The sequence below is a fragment of the Ursus americanus genome, chromosome 14 (genome assembly GCF_024610735.1).
Source record: "Ursus americanus isolate L20-20 chromosome 14, mUrsAme1.1.p, whole genome shotgun sequence".
Taxonomy (NCBI): domain Eukaryota; kingdom Metazoa; phylum Chordata; class Mammalia; order Carnivora; family Ursidae; genus Ursus; species Ursus americanus.
Window position 1 is genome coordinate 4,587,810 of NC_142140.1, and position 20,346 is coordinate 4,608,155.

The window sequence follows — 20,346 nt, forward strand, 5'->3', positions numbered from 1 at the left end:
TCCAGTGGGGTGGCCAGCAGCTGCACCCAAAGCTCAAGGTCTGAAATGCTGGAGGCACGTCCAGGCTCTGAGCTGGAAGCTGCCTCCTTGTGCCCACACTGCCCCGGGTCTGGCTCTGCCCTCTGGTCTCTTAGACCACCGACCTCCTCTGCTCTTGGACTGCCTAGCACCCAGCTCCCTGCCCTGGTCTGGGAGACCTAACTCCTCAAAAGGTGGGAGGGCTCTAGGCCCTCCCGACTGACCGGCTGCCTCCTCTGGACGAGCGGAGGACCCCGGAGCAGAGCCCCAGATCTACGCTCTGAGAAGCACAGAGCACAGAAGGACTGTCCTCTCCCTCGGGCTAGCCTTCATTCTTCTAGTAACTTAGCAAAGAGGGATGGAACTAGCTTTGGTGCAACCACGCCAGCGGACTGTCCACACAAACATTCAGGTTGTTCCTCTGCCCCCACCCGCCCCCCGGCCGCCAGCTGCTGCACAATTTGAGCTTCCCAACAGGAATGGACGTTAGTTCTAGTACGTTTTAGCCTGCCCAGGGCTTCAGTCCCAGGCGTCTGGGACCTCGTGCAGCCCTCCCCATCAGCCCCCAGGTTTGGGTCCTGAGACCCTCCAAGGGACCTACCTGCCTCTGAGGGCTTCAGGGGCCGCCGACTTTGGGGTGCAGGCAGGATCTCCAGCCGCACTTTCTCCGCCACGCTGGCCAGGAGCTTGGTGGCCTCAAGCAGCGAGCAGTGTTCCGTGCTGGTGCCGTCGATGGACAGGATGTGGTCTCCAGCATGCAGGGCCCCACTCCTGGCCAGGCGGGAGAGTGAAGGGGGAGGCTGGTCGGGCCAGAGGGAGCTCTGGGCCGCCTCTCCCCCTGCATCCCTGCCCACTATGGTGGCCGCACCCGGTGTGGGCCCCACCTGTCCACCACGCTGGCCGGCTTGATGCGGTCAATGGTGATGACTGGCTTGTTCCGGTGGGAGCCGGTGGTGAGCGAGATCCCCAGGGCTGACCCAGGCGTCTTAGTTATCTCCACTATCAAGGGCCCTGAAGCATTGGCCACCGTATCTGGCATGAGGAAGGAAAGAAGAGCTTGAAATGCAAATACTGAGCACTTGCCCCCCCAGCCTCACTCTGCTATCTCAGTGTAATCCTCACTGCTGCGGAGGGATTATTGCACCCATTTTACAGATCAGAAAACTGAGGCATGTGGAGGCAAAGGCCTTGTCCAAGATCACACGAGGCCTCAGCAGCAGAGGCGGGACAGGGATTCTGCTCTGAGGACTCTGACCCCAGGGCTCTGCCGGACGACACTAACGTGCTTACGGTTACGGAGAGCCTGTGGTTCACCGGCCCTGAGCCGCATGTTCACTACCCCCCCCCTTTTTTTTTTTAAAGATTTTATTTATTTATTTGACAGAGATAGAGACAGCCAGCGAGAGAGGGAACACAAGCAGGGGGAGTGGGAGAGAAAGAAGCAGGCTCCCAGCGGAGGAGCCTGATGTGGGGCTCAATCCCATAACGCCGGGATCACGCCCTGAGCCGAAGGCAGACGCTTAACCGCTGTGCCACCCAGGCGCCCCCACTACCCCCTTTCTGCACTCAGAAACGACACCCCCAGGAACCCACCCGGTGGCTTGAAAACAAAACCTAGCTCCTTCTGCTCTCGCCCGCCCCCAACCCCTGCCACCGGGTCCAAATGTCAGCAAATCAGACCCAACTGACTTTCATCACATTTCCTGAATGCAAACCTATGCTTCCTCGGCAACCAGCCTCGTCGGGCCACCATCACCTCTCTCTGCTCCAGCCTTTCCCATCTCTCCTTGATTTTTTTTCCAACAGCACTTACTGCCATCTGACACCCTCTGTATTTGATTTACTCTGTTTATTGCCCATCTCTCCCCATCAGAAGGTGAGCTCCACGAGAACCGAGATCTCATCTATATTGTTCTCACCTGGATCCCCAGGGCCTCCAATAAAGCCTGGCACATAGCATTTATTGCCCAGAGAGGCTCAGTGACTGGCTCAAGGTCACACCGCCTTTGCAGTGGTGAGGATCTGTGCCCACTACCCCCTCCCCCTCCCCCTGGGTCTTTTCCTGCCCCAACCCTAGTCCTCAGGCCCCTACTCACCTGGGATGGCCACATCGTACGCCACCTGGAAGAGTGCCTCGTGGCTGCACTGCCGCAGTGTGGCCAGGGCAGTGGCATGGCTGGCCCCATGCAGCGGGATCCCATCAACGCTGAGCAGCCTGTCCCCCACCTTCAAGGAGCCCTCCCTGCAGGGAAGGGCCCGGTGAGCCAGCCTGGCCCCATGCGAGCACCGGGCACAGCCCTGCCAAGAGGCCGCTGGGAAAGGTGGGTCTCGGGAGACGGAGAGGGGCAGGCAGTGGGTGAAGGAGAAAGGGACGGCACAGTGAGGGAACGCATGGCGGAGTCTCTGAGTGAGCAGCTGAATCAATGAAGCGGGGATGTAAAGACAGCTGGGACCAGCTCTGACATCTCCCACCCTGCTCGGTGCTTGATACATTCAGAGCCCCCGCTCAACCCGAGAGTGTCTGTGCGGGGATGCCCGGGGGACACAGGAGACTGCCAGGGCCCAGGAAGGACACCAGCCCTGCCAGGGCCACACAGCATCAGGGGTGGGGCATTCTGGAGGCTTCGTGCTGCCCATCTTGAGGTCCCTTCTCACTGCCCCCACTCTGGTTTCTCAGCAGCGATTCTGGCCTGGTGACAAATGCGCCTGGGAACGGATTCAGCAGGGGCCCCCGGGAGACGGGCCCAAGTAGGGGTTCACCTCGGTTTGGGTCAAATCCCCACCCTGGAATGCTTGCTCCAACAGGTGGCCAAAGCTATTCTGGGAGGTTCTATGAATAGCTCATCACAGGGCCCTGTCCCAAGAAAGGGTTTAGACTTCTGACAAGGCTGTTCCAGTCTTCTCTTAAAATGGCCAAGAATCTCCCACTGGGGAGGTCAGGGGGTCGGATGCTGGGAACTGGACATGTTCCTCTCCCACATTCTCTCCTCCTGGCCCTGCCCACCCTTCTGGGCCGTGCCCCAGGCAGCACCAGGCAGGGTGGCACAGCCAGGACTCCAGAGGCTGCATGACAGAGGCCACGGTGGTGCTCCTTGCAGTGCCCCCAAATCTCTCATGGCAACTCCAAGGAGCTGCAGTATCAGATCCGTTCCACAGATGGGAAACCAGAGCCAGAGAAGGGAAGAACAACATAACACCAAGGCTTGCTTCCCTCCCCACCCCAGAGACGGTAGCATGTCAGGGAGGAAAGAGCTTGGGGTCTCTCACATTTGGGATTGGGTCCTGGTTCCACCAACAATTCTGAGTGATGCTGGGGCAAGGGGCGTCCTTTCTTTGGGCCTGTTTGCTCATCTGGAGAATGGGCACAATGGCTTCTGGTCTGCCTTCCTTACAGGGGATCTGGGTGTAGTCAGGGCAGGGAAAGGCCGTTCGGTTTCCTCTGGCTCAGGCTCACCTGTCAGCGGGGCCGCCAGGCCGGACGTAGGTCAGGACAAGCGGGCGGGACTTGCATTCGTCTTCATGGGCACCCCCTGGACAGAATCCAACAGGAGATGGCAGTCATCTACCCACTCTTTCCCTGATACCGAGAGCCCCTGACTCAGCCCCTAAGCTGGCTCCCTTCAGTAAATCTGTTTGAGGACCTGTCCTTGCTATTCACAGGCCCTCTTACAAGATTCCAACTGTAAATCCCCATAGAGTGGGACAGAAAGTAGAGACATGACCGAAATCCTCCCTCTTAAATGGTTTGCTTCCCGTCCTATGGTCTCATCCTGTTTCCCTTTTTGCCCTCGTTCCGAGGCAGCTCCAAACTTTGTTCTCAGTCTCACTCCAGCAATCATGCACACTTCACTGCTTTGCAAATTCTTCCATTTAACATTTGACTAAATGTCCTTGGTTCTTTAAAGACAGAAGCAAGAAGCTATCATCTATTAATCTGCCTTTCCATCTATCTATATATTGTATGTCTGTATCTAAAACCTCATCAAAGCAAAACAGAACACACATGGAATCAGCATTACTCCTTCCCACCCCTTGACCCCAAGTGTGACTCTTACACTGACCTCTGAGGACAAAGCCAAAGCTATTGCCCTCTTTGTACAGGGAGACGTCCACTGTCTTTGTGATGATCCCTGGGTTGTTCTCAGGGGCTGGGGAGAAATGGAGGGCTCCTTTGAGTCCCTCAGTCACATCACCAAGCCACAGACATCCCCAAGCTCATTCCAGGAGAGCTGGGTGGCCAGTCACAGAGATTACAGGGAGGGTAAACTCCCCCCACCCCCACCATTTACAGGTAGGACAAGTAGGACTTCAAGAGTTCTGCTGAACTCAGGCTTGAGTCCATGGCTATGGGCTCAGGCCAGGGCTGAATTCTAGTTATTCAAATCTTAAAACTTAAGGCCAACTTTGAAAATTCAGAGCTAGGCTAAACCCTAGGGCACCGTACTCCGTGCAGCCTGGTAGGGTGGAAAAAGCAGTAGGACAGGGAACAATTTTTTTAGCCAACATTCCCCAAACTTCCCCCCTAAAGGAAAAGCATCTGAACACTAAATATAGAAAATGACACCGGGTTGTAAACAGGGCCCTGCCACCTCCTGGTGACAGCATACCGCAATTGTCGGCAAAGTCCCTAGGTGCAGCATAGGTGTTTGTGGCCAATCTTCAGGTCCCACCCACCCAGGTCCCCAGCTGGCATAGTCCCCACCACCCAGGTGCTGGTGGGGAGATAGCTGTGTCTACCCACAACTGAGGCAGTGGAGAAAGTTCCCTGTCCAAGGGCACCCACCGGGCGGGGGCAGCTCATACTCCACCTCCAGCACCACGCGCTCGCCCACATTCTTGAGCACAGTGATGATGTCATCATGGCGGAGCCTGGTCAGATGGATCCCATTCACTGACCGAATATAGTCGCCCACGTTCAGCAGGTCACTCCTGGGAGCAAGGAGGCCAGAGCACATGCATGGTGACAGGTGCCGGCATTCACACCCGCTCTTCTGTTGAATCCTTACGATCTCTGAATCCCCATTTTACAGATGGGGAAGCTGTGGCTCAGAGAGGTCAGACATTGTCCAGGGTCACACAGCGAGTTAGTAAGAGAGCGCAGATTCTAACCTAGACCTGTCTGACACCCAGGCCCGGCATTTCCCCCTGCTGGGGTGTGACCCTCCTGATGAAGGCTCTGCCCAGCCCCGAGGAGCCTGCAGCGTGGCCGGATCATCTCCCCCTTTGCTCTCTCTCAAAGCCCTCCCCCTGGCTTTGGACTACTAATTTGTTCTGTTCCACTGAACACTCGCCAGCGCCTGCCCTGTACACGGCCCAGAGAGGCTAACCCCTCGGTCTCACGGAACGCATGGTCCAAGGGAGCCACAGAGGTAAGATGACAGGAAAATCCAGAGCCATGTGTCCAGAAGTGGCATTCAGGGCCGTGTGAGCACAGCAGGGCAGCTGCCTCCTCTGGGATGGGGGCCTCCCAGAGGCAGTGCAGAGGGGTGAATAGGAGTCTGCCAGTAGGGAACAGGCCTTCCAAGAAGGTAACCGTACATGCAAAGGCCTGGAGTGCCTGGCAAGAGTGGGATGCTGTGGCCGAGTCAGCCTCTTGCGTAAAGGGTAAGAGAGGAAGCTGGGGCCTAGAATTACAGCCTCCACTGGAGGCTTCCCTCTGAGAAGCACTCGGGTGCTTCTAGAAACAACTTCCTGATCGCTTTGCCTACAGCCCTGGTCCATCTTCCACTGGCCCCTGGCCCCTTCCTACTGCCCCACCAAGCCCCCTCCTCACCTGGCGGCGAGCCCCCCCGGTCTCAGGTTGGAGACCCTGGGCTTCCCACCCTTGTCGGTGCCACCTGAGATGGTCAGGCCCAGCGTGCTGCCTTCCTTCTTGATCAGCTCCACCACGGTGACCCCGCGGAACTCCTCTGTCAACAGATGGGGGGTGAGCAGGTAGCATGGGGTAATCCCGGACCCCCAGCTCCAATACAAGTGAGACCAACACTTGGTAAACGGGGCACCTGGCCACAAATTGCTGGGTAAGATCACCTCCTTTTTACACCAGAGGATCAGAGAAGTTAAGTGACTGGTCTAAGGTCACAGAGCGAGTTAGCAGCAGAGCTGATGCCATCTGACCCCGACTCTGAGCTCTCCGTGCCTCCAGGACAAGGAGGAAGGAGAGGAGGCTCATTACCTGGAATGCTCTGTCTGCGGCATGCCAGGGCCACATCAGTCCCTCCTGCATCCTTGCCTCCTTTGCAGTAAGGCCCGTCGTCTGCAGGCAAGAAAGAGAAAAAGCCCCGAGTTACACTTTCATTTCCGTGCAGGAAAACCCTTTCTGCCTCGGGAATCCTCTGCTTCGCAGATGTGGCCTGGGAAAGGGGGCTCCTTCCTGCCACCAGCTCCACCCGAGTCTCCGCTGGGGCATCCTCGTGGCTTCTCCCCCCCCCCCCCCAGAAAGGCTCCATCTCTGCCCTTGGGCTGAATAACCTTCTGAACAGCGATGATATACAGGGAGCTTCACAGTCATTCTGTGGTTGACCATCTCTACAACCTACAACCGTAATTCTGGGCAGGATGACTGCACCGTACACATAACAGAGCTCAGCCTCCCAGCAGGGCAACTCAGGCCCCCAGGCACACAGCTGGGGAGTTGTGCACTTTGGAATAGAATGTGGGTCTGCGGACTCCACCACCCCGGGCTCTGCTTGCACACCCCCTGGGACCGGCAGCTCTCTCACACGCGGGCACCGCCGCACATGTGAGACAGTGCCGACCATGAGCAAACTCAATCTTGAATGGACCCAATTAGTGCTTCTTCCTGAGGACCACGGGAAGATTCGTATTCGTATTCTCAGACATTCTAGGCCGCCAGAGATAATAAGTCTGTCTCCTTTAGCTTTAATTCTAGAAAGCACTCTGCTATTATTTCTTCAAGTGTTGTTTCCTTCCCCTCTGTCTTATGAAATGCTCAATGGCTATTCCTTGGGACTTTGCATTTTTCTCTCCCACGACCCATCACCTCTCTCGATCACATGTCCTCCTTCTGTCTCTCTCGGGGTTGTCTCACAGTAACATCTGCCTTTTTAACGCTTGGCGAAGCTCTTCATAGATTTCAAACATAAGGAAAACAGACTAGTACAACGCAGAGGTTCTCACAGGAGGGTCCCCAGCCCAGCAGTACCAGCATCACCGGGGCATCTGTCAGAAATGCAAATTCTCAGGCCCCACCAAGGCCGGAGTAAATGAGAAACTGGGAGGGTGGGCCCCAGCAATCTGCATGTGCGTGTGTTTTAGTGTATTACCCTAACTCATATTTTCATCTATTTTTAAAATCTTATAGACATTAAAATGGATTCTTTGTGGTGTGCTTTTGTCTGGGTTCGGGGAAATGTGTCCTGACCACCACCACAATCAGGATTTAGAACATTTCCATCGCCCCCAAAATTCTCCCTTGCTGCCCCTCTGTAGCCCGTCCCCGCCCCCAACTACCACGGGTCTGTGTTCTCTCTCTGTAATTCTGGCTTCCCTAGAATGCCACAGAAATAGAATCCTACGGTGTGTGGGCTTTGCAGTCTAGTTTCTCTTAGTCAGCACCACCATTTGAGATTCACACATGTTTTTTCGTGGATCAGTTCTGTTCCTCGTTATTGCTGACTGGTGTTCGACTGCAGGGCTGGACTGCTTGCTTAGCCATTCGCCTGTTGAAAGACACTTCCACTCTTTCCAGTTGGGGGTGATTTCACAGAAAGCCGTAATCAATATCCGCATACAAGGGTTTGTTTGAACATCACATTCCATTCCACCTGGGGCAAAACCCAGGAGTGGGATTCGGGTCATGCGGTAAGGATGAGGTGAGCGTTGTAAGAAACTGCCAAACTGATTTTCAAAGTGGCTGAGCTATTTTGCACGTCCACCGGTAATGTGTGAGGGGTCCGGCTGCCTCACACTCTCGCCAACATATGCAATGTTAGTTACGGTTCTTTTTTTAAATTCTAGTCATTCTAATAGAGACGTAGAAGTTTCTTATTGTGGCTTTTTTTTTCAGATTTTTTTTTTTAAAGATTTTATTTCTTTATTTGACAGAGAGAGAGACAGCCAACGAGAGAGGGAACACAAGCAGGGGAAGTGGGAGAGGAAGAAGCAGGCTCATAGCGGAGGAGCCCGATGCGGGGCTCGATCCCATAACGCCGGGATCACGCCCTGAGCCGAAGGCAGACGCTTAACAACTGCGCCACCCAGGCACCCCTTCCGATTTTATTTTTAAGTAAACTCTACACCCAACATGGGGCTGGAACTCACAACCCCAAGATCAAGAGTCACACGCTCCACCGACTGACCAGCCAGGCGTCCCTCTTATTGTGGTTTTAAATGTGCACGTGCCTAACGACTGACGACGTCGTGAGCTTCTCCTTATCTGCCATTCACGTATATCTTCGTTGGTGAAGAGTCTATCCAAAGCCTTTGTCCATTTTTAAGTTGGGCTGTTTTCTTATTACCAAATTTTTATATATTCTGGATACAAGTCCTTTATCAGACACAATAGTCTGTGTTTGGCAAAGGTGATTCTGTGTCACACTGAAGTTTGAGAACCACTGAATCCTATTTTACCCAACATGTAGTTTTAATAATTATTAACACTCTGGGGGCGCCTGGGTGGCTCAGTCGTTGGGGGTCTCCCTTTGGCTCAGGTCATGACCCCAGTGTCCTGGGATCAAGCCCCGCATCAGGCTCCCCGCTTGGCGAGGAGCCTGCTTCTCCCTCTGCTTGTGCTCGCTCTCTGTCAAATAAATAAATAAAATCTTAAAAAAAAACACACACAACAATTATTAACACCCCGTCATATTTATTCCATATATTTTTATCAATGTTGAAATATTTTATTTCATTTATTATATTTATTACCTTTAAAAGATTTATTTATTTGACAGAGAGAGAGAGAGTGTGTGTGTGTGTGTGTGACAGAGCAGGGGGGAGGGGCAGAAAGAAAGAGAGAGAGTCTGAAGCCGACTCTGAGCTAAGTACAGAGCCCGAGGCAGGGCTCGATCTCACAACCCAACGATCACGACCTGAGCTGAAACCAAGAGTTGGTCGCTTGACCCACTGAGCCACCCAGGCTCCCCTCTATGTTGAAATATTTTAAAACAAACCCCAGACATGATGAAATTATACCTCTAAATATTTCAGTATGCATTTAAAAAGGAACATATTTCTTATCCAACAAAAATACCATTATCACACCTTATAAAATTAAAATGATTCCTTAATTATTAATTTAATACCCACTCCATATTCAAATTTTCCCAATTCCAATGAGTTTTTAATTTCAACAAGTACATTTCTGGTTTTGGAAAGCTTTGTTTGGTCCTTTTGCTTATATTCTCATTCTGCTTTCATATGCTGTTCTGTCCTTTTCTATTGTGCCTTACATGTCTCTAATAATTTTAAATCTTTCCTTTTTTTTTTTTTAAAGATTTTATTTATTTATTTGACAGAGATAGAGACAGCCAGAGAGAGAGGGAACACAAGCAGGGGGAGTGGGAGAGGAAGAAGCAGGCTCATAGCGGAGGAGCCTGATGTGGGGCTCGATCCCACAACGTCGGGATCACGCCCTGAGCCGAACGCAGACGGTTAACGACTGCGCGACCCAGGCGCCCCTAATTCTAGTGGCTTATCCGTAAGTTCTTTGGGATTTTCTGTCACCTATGAAAAATGACAACCTAATTTCTCACTTTCTAAACTTCATACTTTTTATTTATTTTATTTGCCTCTTTGCACTGGCCAGACATGCGGTACAAAACTGATAGAAGTGGTTATACAGACCGAGCTTATCTCCTTCCAGCTCACCCTCTTCATTTCCTGTGGGTTCATCTGTGCATCTCAAAGGAGTTTGAAGCTGGAAGGTTTCAGGTTATCTGCTCTGTGAGAATGCCAGCGCCCCTGTCTCCCCTCAGCACCCCCTTGTCTTAGGCACCGTGCATATTCTGATTCTCCTCTATGTGCTGACAGGTGAGGGGAAGGGGGCTCACACGTCATGCACCAACCATCCACACTAACCCCTTCTATCTCGTTCACTTCTCACAGCGGCCCTGGGAGGAGGTAGGTGCCACCATCGCTTCCACTTGACAGAGGAGAAAACTTGCCACTCAGAGAGGCAAAGTCCTTAGCCAAGGCAGCTTCTGCAAAAAGCTAGGACCCGACCCCGGGGCCCTTGCCCATGCTACCCCATGTTCCAGGCTCGCTGGACCAGGTTGTTTTTTTCACGCTCCTTCTCCAGGTCCTTTCTGAGCACTAGACTGAGCTACGCAAAGACAAGTGACAAACCATCAGGCTGGCAGGCTCTCCCATGCTCCCCCGGGGGCCACCCCTCCCAGCACCAGGCATGCCCCTTGGGCTTCCAGAGCTTCCTTGGGCCTCACTTAAGCCTGCACACACCCCCACCTGCTCTGGAAGAAGAGCTCTCCAGCTGCCGTCATCCCTGCAGGTCCAGCCTGGCCCGGTGTTAAGACCATGGGCCCAGGATTCAGCCCAGCCTGAGCGCAGACCCTGGCTCAGCTATTCACCAGGGGTGGGAAGGCCACTCCTCTCCCCAAGCCTCTGGCCATGGCTACCTAACTCACAGGACCCATCTTCCCTCTTCTGTGGAGGCATGAGGAAGCAAATTTGGAAAGGAATCAGTCCCCGCAAGGGGCAGAAGCTGAGTATCATCCCATCCCAGCCTCTTCGGGAGGGAGAGGATCAGATTAGGGTTCAGTGGGGGTGGGGTCAAGATGGGTCAAGGTCAGGGCTCAGTCAGAATCAGGGACAGGCTTCAAACTACAGCAGGTTTCTTGACCTCTGCACTATTGACATCTTTTTTTGCTAGATAATTCCACACTGTGGGGGAGGGGGCTCTCTTCTGCACTGTACAATGGTCAGCAGCATCCCTGCCCTCTAACCACTAGATGCCAGTAGCACCCCACCCCATCATAACAACCAAACCGACCACACATCGCCAAAGGTCCCCTTGTCCCCTGGGGAGCAATACTGCCCCACCCAAACTCCCCATTGAAAATCACTGCTCTAGAGTCCAGGTGGGGCTCAGGCTGGGATTGGGTCGGGTTCAGCATGGCCCGGCCAGGATCTCAGGAGGGCGAGACCCTTCACCACCTGCAGCTCTAACCACTGAGAAACCACCCAGCTCCCCCAGCACTCTGCCTCTGCAGAACAAGGCTAGGCTCCCTTTGCTTGCCAAAAAGCAGTAAATAACAAATCAGACAGCAGTTAAGCCCAGAATCATTTCCAGGGCCCCTGGAGTTGGGCCCCCAGCAGCTTCACTCACTACCCCCCCCCCCCCCCGCCCTTGTCCCCCAGGCCCCTTATTCACACCAGCCAACACCAATTCCGGCAACACGCCATTAAGTATAATGCCTCCCATTACGGTTCCCTAATTTGCACTTCATTGAGATTCAACAAGATGTTTCTGAGCTAATAAAATTAAAAAGACTGGTTTCTATCAACTATGTGACAGTGAACATCTCTGGTATTTCATGTGGGCAATTCTGGAATTAAAATCTGTCTTATCCCCTGCAAATGAGATTCTGCCACTGGAAAATCCCTCTCTCCTGGGCTGTCCTGGGAAGACCAGAGATAAGCTTGCTGGCTCCAGGTTTGAGTCTGGGGGTGGGGGAGGGGGAAGATTATCTCCTAAGGAGAGGACAAGAAAGCAGAGGGTCAAGTTCACCAAATTCAGAGCAGTAGGATCCCAAAGAATGGAGCACAAAAAAAACCAGTGGATTAAATGTGGTGTTTTGAGCCCAGATATTAAACAAAAAATCCAGAAACCTAGAGTGAGGAACGGTGGGATCCTCAAACGTGGATCCCCAAAAGCCGCAGGATGTTGGCTCTGAAAGACAGGACCCATGTCCTGGGGTGTCTCTAAGGCATCCTCCGAGTTGGTCTTCCAGACTGCCTCTCCTCCCTTTCTACACCCCAATATTCAGATTTTGCTCCCCTGAAGGGCACGGTGCCAAGCTGGGCTGCAATGACCCCCTTGGGACAGAGGTGTCGGGTCTGCTCATCTCAACACTGAGTGACCCCAACTCCCTTCTTTCCGCTTTGGGTACAGGCTGTGAGCATCTCTTTTCCTAGCGTGTGCTGCAGACCAGAATTCATACAACTGTGTGCAAAGAGTCGGCGGGCGTGAGAGACCCCTCTCTAGGGAAGGCACGTGCATTTTAGTGTGTAGCTTTGACGAGCTCTGTTGGAGACGGAGGCCACTCAGGACGACTAACTGCTAGATAAGAGGCTTCTGCATCTCCAAGACCCCCTACCATATTCAGGAAGGCACCCATGCGGAATGCTACAATGTCTGTGATGCCTGTTCAACAACACTGCCCCACTTCCGTGAGCATCCCAGGGTGGGGGGAAACTGAGGCAGCATTCAAACCAAGAATCAAGGCAGGGCCAGAATTTCCAATTGGCTGTATACCTTGAGTCTCTATTTCTCCATCCATAAAATGGGGGGTGTATCCCCCCCGCATTGCTGGCTCCAGCCAGCCCAGGCTTGAGAATTTGAGGGAATTATTTTATTTATAGAAAACCCCACGGGGGTTCAGACCCCGGTCCTCCGCCCTCACAGAACCTGCTTGCTCTCTCTCCCGCTCTGTCTCTTTTTTGTTCTGGGACTTAGTAATTACATGCTTAGAGATGAAGGCTTTTCAAAAACATCTTTCCCACCAATTTTCAGCTGGAAACGTGCATAAAAACAGAGATATTTTTATCCGCGTGTTTCTTTTTTCCCCCGTCTCCTCCTTCCAGCAATGGGCAATTATGAGCTTTTGCCTTCAGTCAATGCGTCCTGTAAGAACTCGCTTCCGAGGGAAACGCATTTGCACAGCGCTGCCGGCCTGTCCTGGCAGATGCGGGCTGGCCCGTCGGGCAGCAGGAGGGAGCGAGGCAGCGCTAAGAACACAGTGTACACCTGGCCCCCCGCCCCCCGCTACAGCCAGGGCTGGGTGGGTGGCTTTCTTTTTGATTTTATTTCTCTTGAAAGCTTTGCTAATTTGCCTTCATTATGCCCGTCTCTCTGGGGCCCCAGGGAGCTATTGAGCTTTGACAAAGGGAAAAGGAAGTCTGCCCCTGGCCAGGCCGCCTTTGCCAGGATCCCGCCTCAGCAAGAAGGGGGTGCGGGAGGGTGGGGCCCCGACTCAGCCGCTACTGAGCCAGGTTCTCCGGACCTCCAGGAGGCAGCATTCGGCATGGGGGGGGGGGGGGTACTGAGAAAACGAAGGCCCAGAGGCTCAACCTGAGGCGGAAAGGAAACGACTGCACGGAGGGCCAGCCCAGCCCCATGCTGAAGAGGAGAAGGGGGCTCCTGGGTCCAACCTTCACAACTGTCCCCAGAGGCCCACGGCCGACTCCGGGGGCAGCAGCGGCTCACCGTTCCAGCACACCACCAAGGGATCTGCCAGTCCCAGCTTGGTTGTTCCCACCCCAGCAGGCATTGCTGGAAAAGGAAGGATGGACTTCGGACTTCAGCCAACTTCAGATTCTGATTCTAAACCTTGCTGCCCACTGGCTAGGGATCTGGACAAGTCACTTCTCTCTGAGCCTCAGGCTTCTCTGCACAGTGCGAGGGCTCACCTCCTGGGTCAGCGTGAGGGATCACTGAGATGATGGGGTATACACAGAAGCCATGAAACACGGGAGTTCTCTCCCTGCCCTCATCGCTGACCTCGTAGAAAGGTTTTCGTAGATTAACAATGGTAACGACTCCTTCTGATTAAGTGCTGGGTGCTGTGCTAGGTGCTTCATAAGCATTGTCTCGTTTCATCCTCACTACCTTCCGCGATGGTATGATCATTATTCCCATTTTACAGAGGGGGAAACTGAGGTACACAGAGGTTAATTGACTTCCCATGGTAAGGAGCAGGGTTGAGGTTTGAACCCAAGCCATGTTCTATGACCTTTAAAATAATTACCACTTTATCCTCACGCTACTCCTAGGTGTGGGCGCCATATATCATCTCCATGTTATAGATGTGGAAACTGAGGCACAGAGAGGTCAAGGGAACTTCCCAGCGTCACACAACTCCTGAGTGTCAGAGCCATGGGCCCCTCCAGTCTCCTCCTCCCACCCATGACAGTCCTGGGGAGACTCCAGGGTAACGCCTATGACCCTGAGGTCACTCTGCTCCAGGCAGCGGCCCAGCTCCTGTGGGCACTGCCCACAGAAGGATGCCCCTCTGGCCGCTACAGGCTGGACCAGGCCAGATAGCTGGATGGAGATACATGGGGTACAGGCCGACCTCAGAGTGACCACACCGATCCCCGCAGCTGACAAGTCTCCCCAGAGGCCGGCCTCCCACAGAGAGAGAAGCAGGGAAAGATCAATTTGGCAACAGGATGAGTCCTCCTTCTGTTCAATGCATGTTTTTAAGGGAAGCAAGACATATACCAAGAAATTTTAAAAGTAGATGCCCGGTTTACTTGCTGCCAAGGATTGAGAAAAAAGAACATGGAAAAGGAGCGCCAGGCCCAGACTCTCCATGCACTAACTCATTTAACTCTACCGAGAGCATCAGCGGGGAGGCTCACGGACTTCCTCATTTTACAGATGCGGAGACTGAGGGCCGGAGAGGTCACTCAGCTGGTGAATTGCAGAGGAAGGACTGGAGTCCAGATCTTTCTGGCCTCCCAGCAGGCCACATCCTTAACCCTCGGCTGTGCGCTTTCCATCTTCCATCTAAACACAAGGCTAACGGACCCCAAAGGAGTGGCATCAGGGAAGCCAGGGCCGGCCTCTAGGAGGCCCCGAGGTAGGACTCAGGAACCCACAGGGTGGGCACAGCAGAATACCAGGGGAAGTGGGCATGACCTGGAGAGGCTGCCAGTCCCACAATCCCCCCTCCATGAGGTGTGTAGGACCCCTGGCACTGGAACCTGAAGCCACGCTCAGGCTGACATCCCTGCCATGGCCATAGAACCCATGGTGGCCCTGACATCATGTGGGATGAGGGTGAAGGCTCAAGTCAGGCCTCGGCCTTCTGCCTCTTCTGGGCCTAGGCTCTCCCGCCTCACCCTGAAACCAGCAATATCAAGGAGCACGACCTTAAAACTGGGTCACCAAGGGAACCATTTTATTTCCTGATGGTGGCTACCTGGGGCAGTAAAAAGATTCAATTCACTCTGTGAAGAGTAAAAGCAAAAGTTCTCACCACAATTGACAGTCCCTTGGCCTCCCTGACTTCACCCCCTAATACTCTCCCCTTTGCCAGCTCCACTCCAGTTCCCTCGTCTTCCCACTGTTCCTCACACCAGACTTGTGCCCACCCCAGGGCCTTTGCACTGGCTATTCCCTCTGCCCAGAAGGCTCTTCCCCCAGACATCCACAAAACTCCCTCCCTCACGTCCTTCAGGAATTTGTGGAAATGTCACCTTCTCAGGAAGGTCCTCCTCAATCAGCCTGTTGCACAACCACCCCTCCCCACACCTCCAGCACCTCTCATACCCTCCTTCCGTACTTGATCTTTTTCATTCACTCAACACCATGTAACAGACCTCACTTTTTAAAAATGTCCTGATTTCATTTACTATCCGCCTCTGCCCACTAGGATGTCAGGTCCAGAAGGCTGGGTTTTGTCTGTCTGTTCACTACTGTGTCCAGCATGGAAACCATGGCATCTAGTAAGTGCTCAGTAAATCATTTGGAATTCAATCCCCATTTAGAGTAGGAGTATGGGGATCAAAGAGATGGAATGAGTTGTTCCAGGTCACAGAATCAGGAAGGGCAGAGCCAGGATGCAAAGCTGGGCCTCCCTGATTCCACAATGTGGCCTCTGTGGTCAAGGGCCTGGAGTTTCCCCGTGGCCACAGCCCCTGCCGTGGGGTAAGAGGTCAGGCCTGCCCAACGATCCAGGCAGTTATGGTGAGAGTCCCTCAGGGGATGGGTGGCCCAGGCCACAGCAGAAGGACTACCCACCCCCCTGCCTTTGACATACATACACATCCTGCCTGAGCCTTCCCAGGCCCCGGCTGGGAGGCCAGTGCTCACTGAGCCCCAGTAGGCCCTGGGAACAAAGACCACTTTGTGGCAGGGAGGCAGAGAGTAAACACTGAGGGGCTAGGGGATGGAGCTTCCTGCCAAAATCTGTATTCAGGCCTACTGTGCACCCAAGCCTGGTCACATCCCTTTCTGTAGGGGCTTAGGGCTAGTGGGTGGTGAACAAGCCTCCCAGAAGCAAGACTGGACATGTGCAGGCAGGATCCATCGGGGGCAGAGAAAGGGCACCGAGCAGTACATTCCATAGACCCCAACCCCAAGCCTGGCTCTCACTGAGGAGCTCTGCAAGTGGCCTGACTTCTCCCGGCCTCAGCCTTCCCTGCAAAATGTAGAGGGTGTATGGAGTAGCCACCTATTGGCTGCCGTCATCCCCCCCGCCCCCCGCTCCTGGGGAGGCCGCATGACCAGGACTGGCTGGTCAATCAGAGGTCTGGTGATTGATGGGGGTAAGCATATGATCCCAGTTGGACCAACAAAAGGCAGCCCTGGGATGTTTGCTGGAACTATTGGAAGTAGGTTCTCTTTCCTTAGAGATGACTGACCTGGTTGACCTTAAACTCAAAGGTTATAGAGCCCTCTGGGCACCTCAAGGAGAGGAGTTAGTCTGCCTGAAAATGAAGCTTACCTAAAGAGAAGCAGAGACCCGGAGTCCTAATGATGGTAACTGAGCACCTGGATCCCACTGTACCTAAGCTCCATCTTTGGACTTTTCTTAAGAAAAAAAAAAAAAAGAAAGAAAGTCTCAGTGCTGACATCACTGTGGCAGGTATAATCATGAGGTTCTGTGGCCTGGGGAAGAGACTAGGGTGAGGACTGCAGCGGTGAGGGTGGGGGTCAAGTAAGTCAACAGAGAGAAAAAGCCAGCGAGATGAAGAAGGGCACTGAACGCCAAGATAAGGAGCTGTGATCAGATGTGAGTTTTAGCAAGCTCCTTCCCAGGGCAGCGTGGGGAGGTGGGGTGGAGGCTACAAGGCTGAGGAAGAGACCGGGGCAAAGGTCCAGGCAGGCAATGCTGAGGCCTGAGCCCAGGTGGAGGCCATAGGCGCAAGAGGTAGGGGAAGACAGCTCCCCAGTAGTCCTCCAGGGAAGTCTCCAGGGCACTACTGACCTTGTGACTCTGACCACTGCAGGACAAGGTCACCTGGCTCACCTGAGCCTTAGGTCCAGAGGACAGATATACCCAGGACAGGAAGGCAGTGCCCCAGGTTATAGCGTAGTCCCCGGGAGGGAGCAGGGGCAGACTACATGGGGTCAAATCCCAGCTTTGCTACTTCTGGCTGTATGGCCTTGGACAAGTCACTTAACACCCTCATGCCTCAGTTTCCCCAGCTGTGAAATGGAGAGAAGAATAGTACCAAACTCACATTATTGTGAAAATTAAATGAGAAAATGCACAGAAAGAGCTTAGAACAGAGCCTGGCACAAAGTCAGATCTCAATAGCTGTCAGCTACTATTATTATTTGTGTTATTATCTGGGGACCTGGGGTGACCCTGTCTCTGCCCCTGGCCATGGGTGGGGGGTGGGAGCCTGAGTTCACTGGGCGGAGGGAGCTGGACTATGAAAGTCATCTGAATGCCAGTCCTGGCTTGACCGCTGCGCTGTAGCTGTGGGGCCTCCGGTGGGCCACCCCCCCCCCCACCCCGAGCCTGTTTCCTCATCTGTCCACTGGGACCACAGCCCCTGCCCTTGGAACTGTTTCAAGGAGGTACCATCAAAGTATGTTGAGTGTGGGAAGGGATCACAGGGGTAGCCCCAGGGTACCCAATAAAGGATGACCTGCTGGTGGCTCTTGACAAGCTGGTGGGGCAGGGGGATGCAGCCCAGCAGGATGAGGCTGGAGAGACAGGTAGCCAGAGAGACAGATGGAGCAACCATGCTTGCTCCAGAGCCCCTCCCACGGGGCCAAGCCAGTCCCACCCAGGAATGTGGCTGCTGCATGACACCTGCCCCACTGCACTCCCAGAGCCCCGGCGTTCACCAACCAGACCCTGGGCCAGGGCTCCTGCCGCCTGCCACCAGGTCCAGCCTCCCACCTGCGACAGGCGCTCCCTCCACACCAGCCTGAGCTCGGCCTTGGCCCTCACGTGTCTGGGCAGGGAGCTCACGCCCGCCAGCTCATGCCCATGCCCATGCCCGTGCCCAGGCAGGACGTGCCTTTGGGAGGCACCTCTGAGGGGCCGAGTGCCGCCCTCTGCAACTCCAGACCCGCCTCTGCCCTGCTGTGCAGGACGGCGCGGAAGCCTGGTGGACTCAGCCCCAGCCGCAGGACTGCAGGACGGCAGCCGGGTGGGACAGACAGTCCTCCCGCGGGCCCCCCAGAGCCAGGTGTCCGGCCCTGCCCTCCCTCCGGGCTTTGGGTCTCTGGGGAGTGGCCGTCCCAGTCTCCTCCCTGGGAGCAGCAGCCCCGGAGGGTTCAGCCCCATCACTCTGCCCACGGGTCCCCAAGACTTACCCGCCTCTCCAGGGGTCTCCCGGCTGAGCCCACACAGCATGTCTGCTATTGTCTCCTCGGCTGCCCACCAACTCCCTCGGGAGCCACCACGCTGCTCAGCCCTCCCGCACCCTCCTTCACCCTCCCCCGGGGAGGGGCTGTGGAGGGAAGCTCACAGCTCCCACTGGCTGGGCACCAGGTCCACCCACTGCAGCGGGCGGCTCTCTGCTTAAAGGGGACACGGCCACTGGAGGGCTGGCTCTCGGAAGTCGTCCCACAGCCCCCACCGTGCCCACAGTCTGAGTCTGGGTGGGGAGCTCTGAAGAGGGCACGCCGGGGTCCTCCCGCTGGGTCCCCAGGCAGACACACCCCGGGGGCCGGTTCTGCTCCTAACTGGCCCTGGGACCTTGGTAAGTGACTGCTCTCCTCAGCCTTCAGTTTTTCCACCTAGAAAAGAGGAACAGTGCCTTCCAAACTTTTTTTTTTAAGTAGCAGATTCCAATAGAATCTTGCACAGAATGCCAGAACACGAGCCAGATAAAGTGCAGCCATATGCCAGAGTGCGTCTGCAAGTCTCAGGTTAGAAGCCCTTGAGCTCAGAGTCCCCTGGGGCTCTTCCACTGACATTGCAACTACCTCCTCCAGGCCTCAGTTTCCTTTTCTGTCAGGTAGGGCATGGGGAGGATAAGCCCAGCAGCCTGCCACATGGAGCTACCCCCCAGCCTTTGGGGAACCCCGAGCAAGATGGGCAGAGGATCTGCCTGCCTTGGGCTTGACGGGCAGGGGCAGCTGGTCACAACTCCAGCCCCAGCTGGGCCTCAGCCCTGCACACTCCTGGATTCCTCCACGCCAGCTCAGGACTGACCCTGACGACCCTGATGGACTCACAAGTCCCCTCCTCCCGCTGTCCAGCTGCTTGTGCTCCCCATCCCACCAATGTGTGGGCACCAGCTGAGGGCTGGACGCCACGTAGGTGCTGGGAAGAAGAGGGGTAAGAGCCACGCAGGGTGTAGGTAGCCTGTACGCCTGACTACACGTCCCCTCCTGCTGAATGCAGCTCAGAGCGAGACAGATGAGGTCCCAGCTCCCGTGGAGTTCTTGGATACATGGGAACATACGGGGCTCAAATTGGTCCCGTGTCCTGCAGTGAATGAAAATGTACAGCACCGTGGTTAGCGAGCGGCTGCGGCTTCTAGGTTCCCTCCTGCTGCCCACTTCCCAAGGGCGCCTGGTGCTTTGGGTGACTTCATGTACGTCCCAGGGCACAGGCTCCAGGTTCCAGGCAAAGTTGTTGGGCGGGCAGTGAGGTCAAGGTCTCAGCCATAGAAGGGGTGGTGAGCACTGGATCAGAGAGAGGGGCCTGAATTGGGAGGAATCTGCTGGGAGAATGGGGGCAGGCAGGGAAGGGGGGCACAGGCTGTCAGCAATGGTCCACGGTGCCCAGCAATGGTCAGGACGAGGCTCTCAGTGAGGACCCTGACCATCAGCAGGGCACGAAGGGCCACTTTGGGGTGGTCCCAGCTCTACACCAGGCAGGAAGGGACATGGCCCTTCTCAGCATGTGAGCTGCTCTTAATGGACGCTCACCCTCTTCCCCTAAAGCCTTGTGCACCACGCAGCCCTCCACCCCATATTTACGGCCCCCTCCCGGTGGAGGGCTGCGGAGCGTACAAGCCGGGAGAGCTACATCCGCCTGCTCTTGTAAGAAAATATTTGCTCGCCCTACAGATGCATCTCAATGAGCGATTAAGGTTGGTGATCTATCTCTCTTCCTGCTCCTTTGGAATTTACTTTTGTGGATGAGAAGCTCCTGGAAAGGTCACGCCGTGGGTTATGGGAGAGCTTCCATGCAGCGTTTCTCTGAATGCCTG

General features: G+C 54.7%; 1 protein-coding gene across 5 annotated transcripts in view; it reads right to left on the minus strand.

Annotated features, from left to right (window-relative positions):
• The window catches only part of GRIP2 (glutamate receptor interacting protein 2), a 95,469-nt gene that overhangs the window by 23,530 nt on the left and 51,593 nt on the right, over nucleotides 1-20,346 (minus strand). For 2 of the 5 annotated variants that reach the window (XM_087866748.1, XM_087866747.1), the window contains exons 2-9: nucleotides 6,194-6,274; nucleotides 5,792-5,927; nucleotides 4,802-4,947; nucleotides 4,080-4,166; nucleotides 3,473-3,548; nucleotides 2,115-2,260; nucleotides 903-1,050; nucleotides 620-789 (exon numbers count right to left, since the gene is read on the minus strand). In XM_087866748.1, coding sequence (XP_087722874.1) covers nucleotides 620-789; nucleotides 903-1,050; nucleotides 2,115-2,260; nucleotides 3,473-3,548; nucleotides 4,080-4,166; nucleotides 4,802-4,947; nucleotides 5,792-5,927; nucleotides 6,194-6,274 — 990 coding nt within the window. Of the gene's footprint in view, nucleotides 1-619; nucleotides 790-902; nucleotides 1,051-2,114; nucleotides 2,261-3,472; nucleotides 3,549-4,079; nucleotides 4,167-4,801; nucleotides 4,948-5,791; nucleotides 5,928-6,193; nucleotides 6,275-16,667; nucleotides 16,754-18,496; nucleotides 18,657-20,346 lie in introns of those variants that run through there. The other 3 variants (XM_045812396.2, XM_087866750.1, XM_087866749.1) reach the window with 3 other exon arrangements.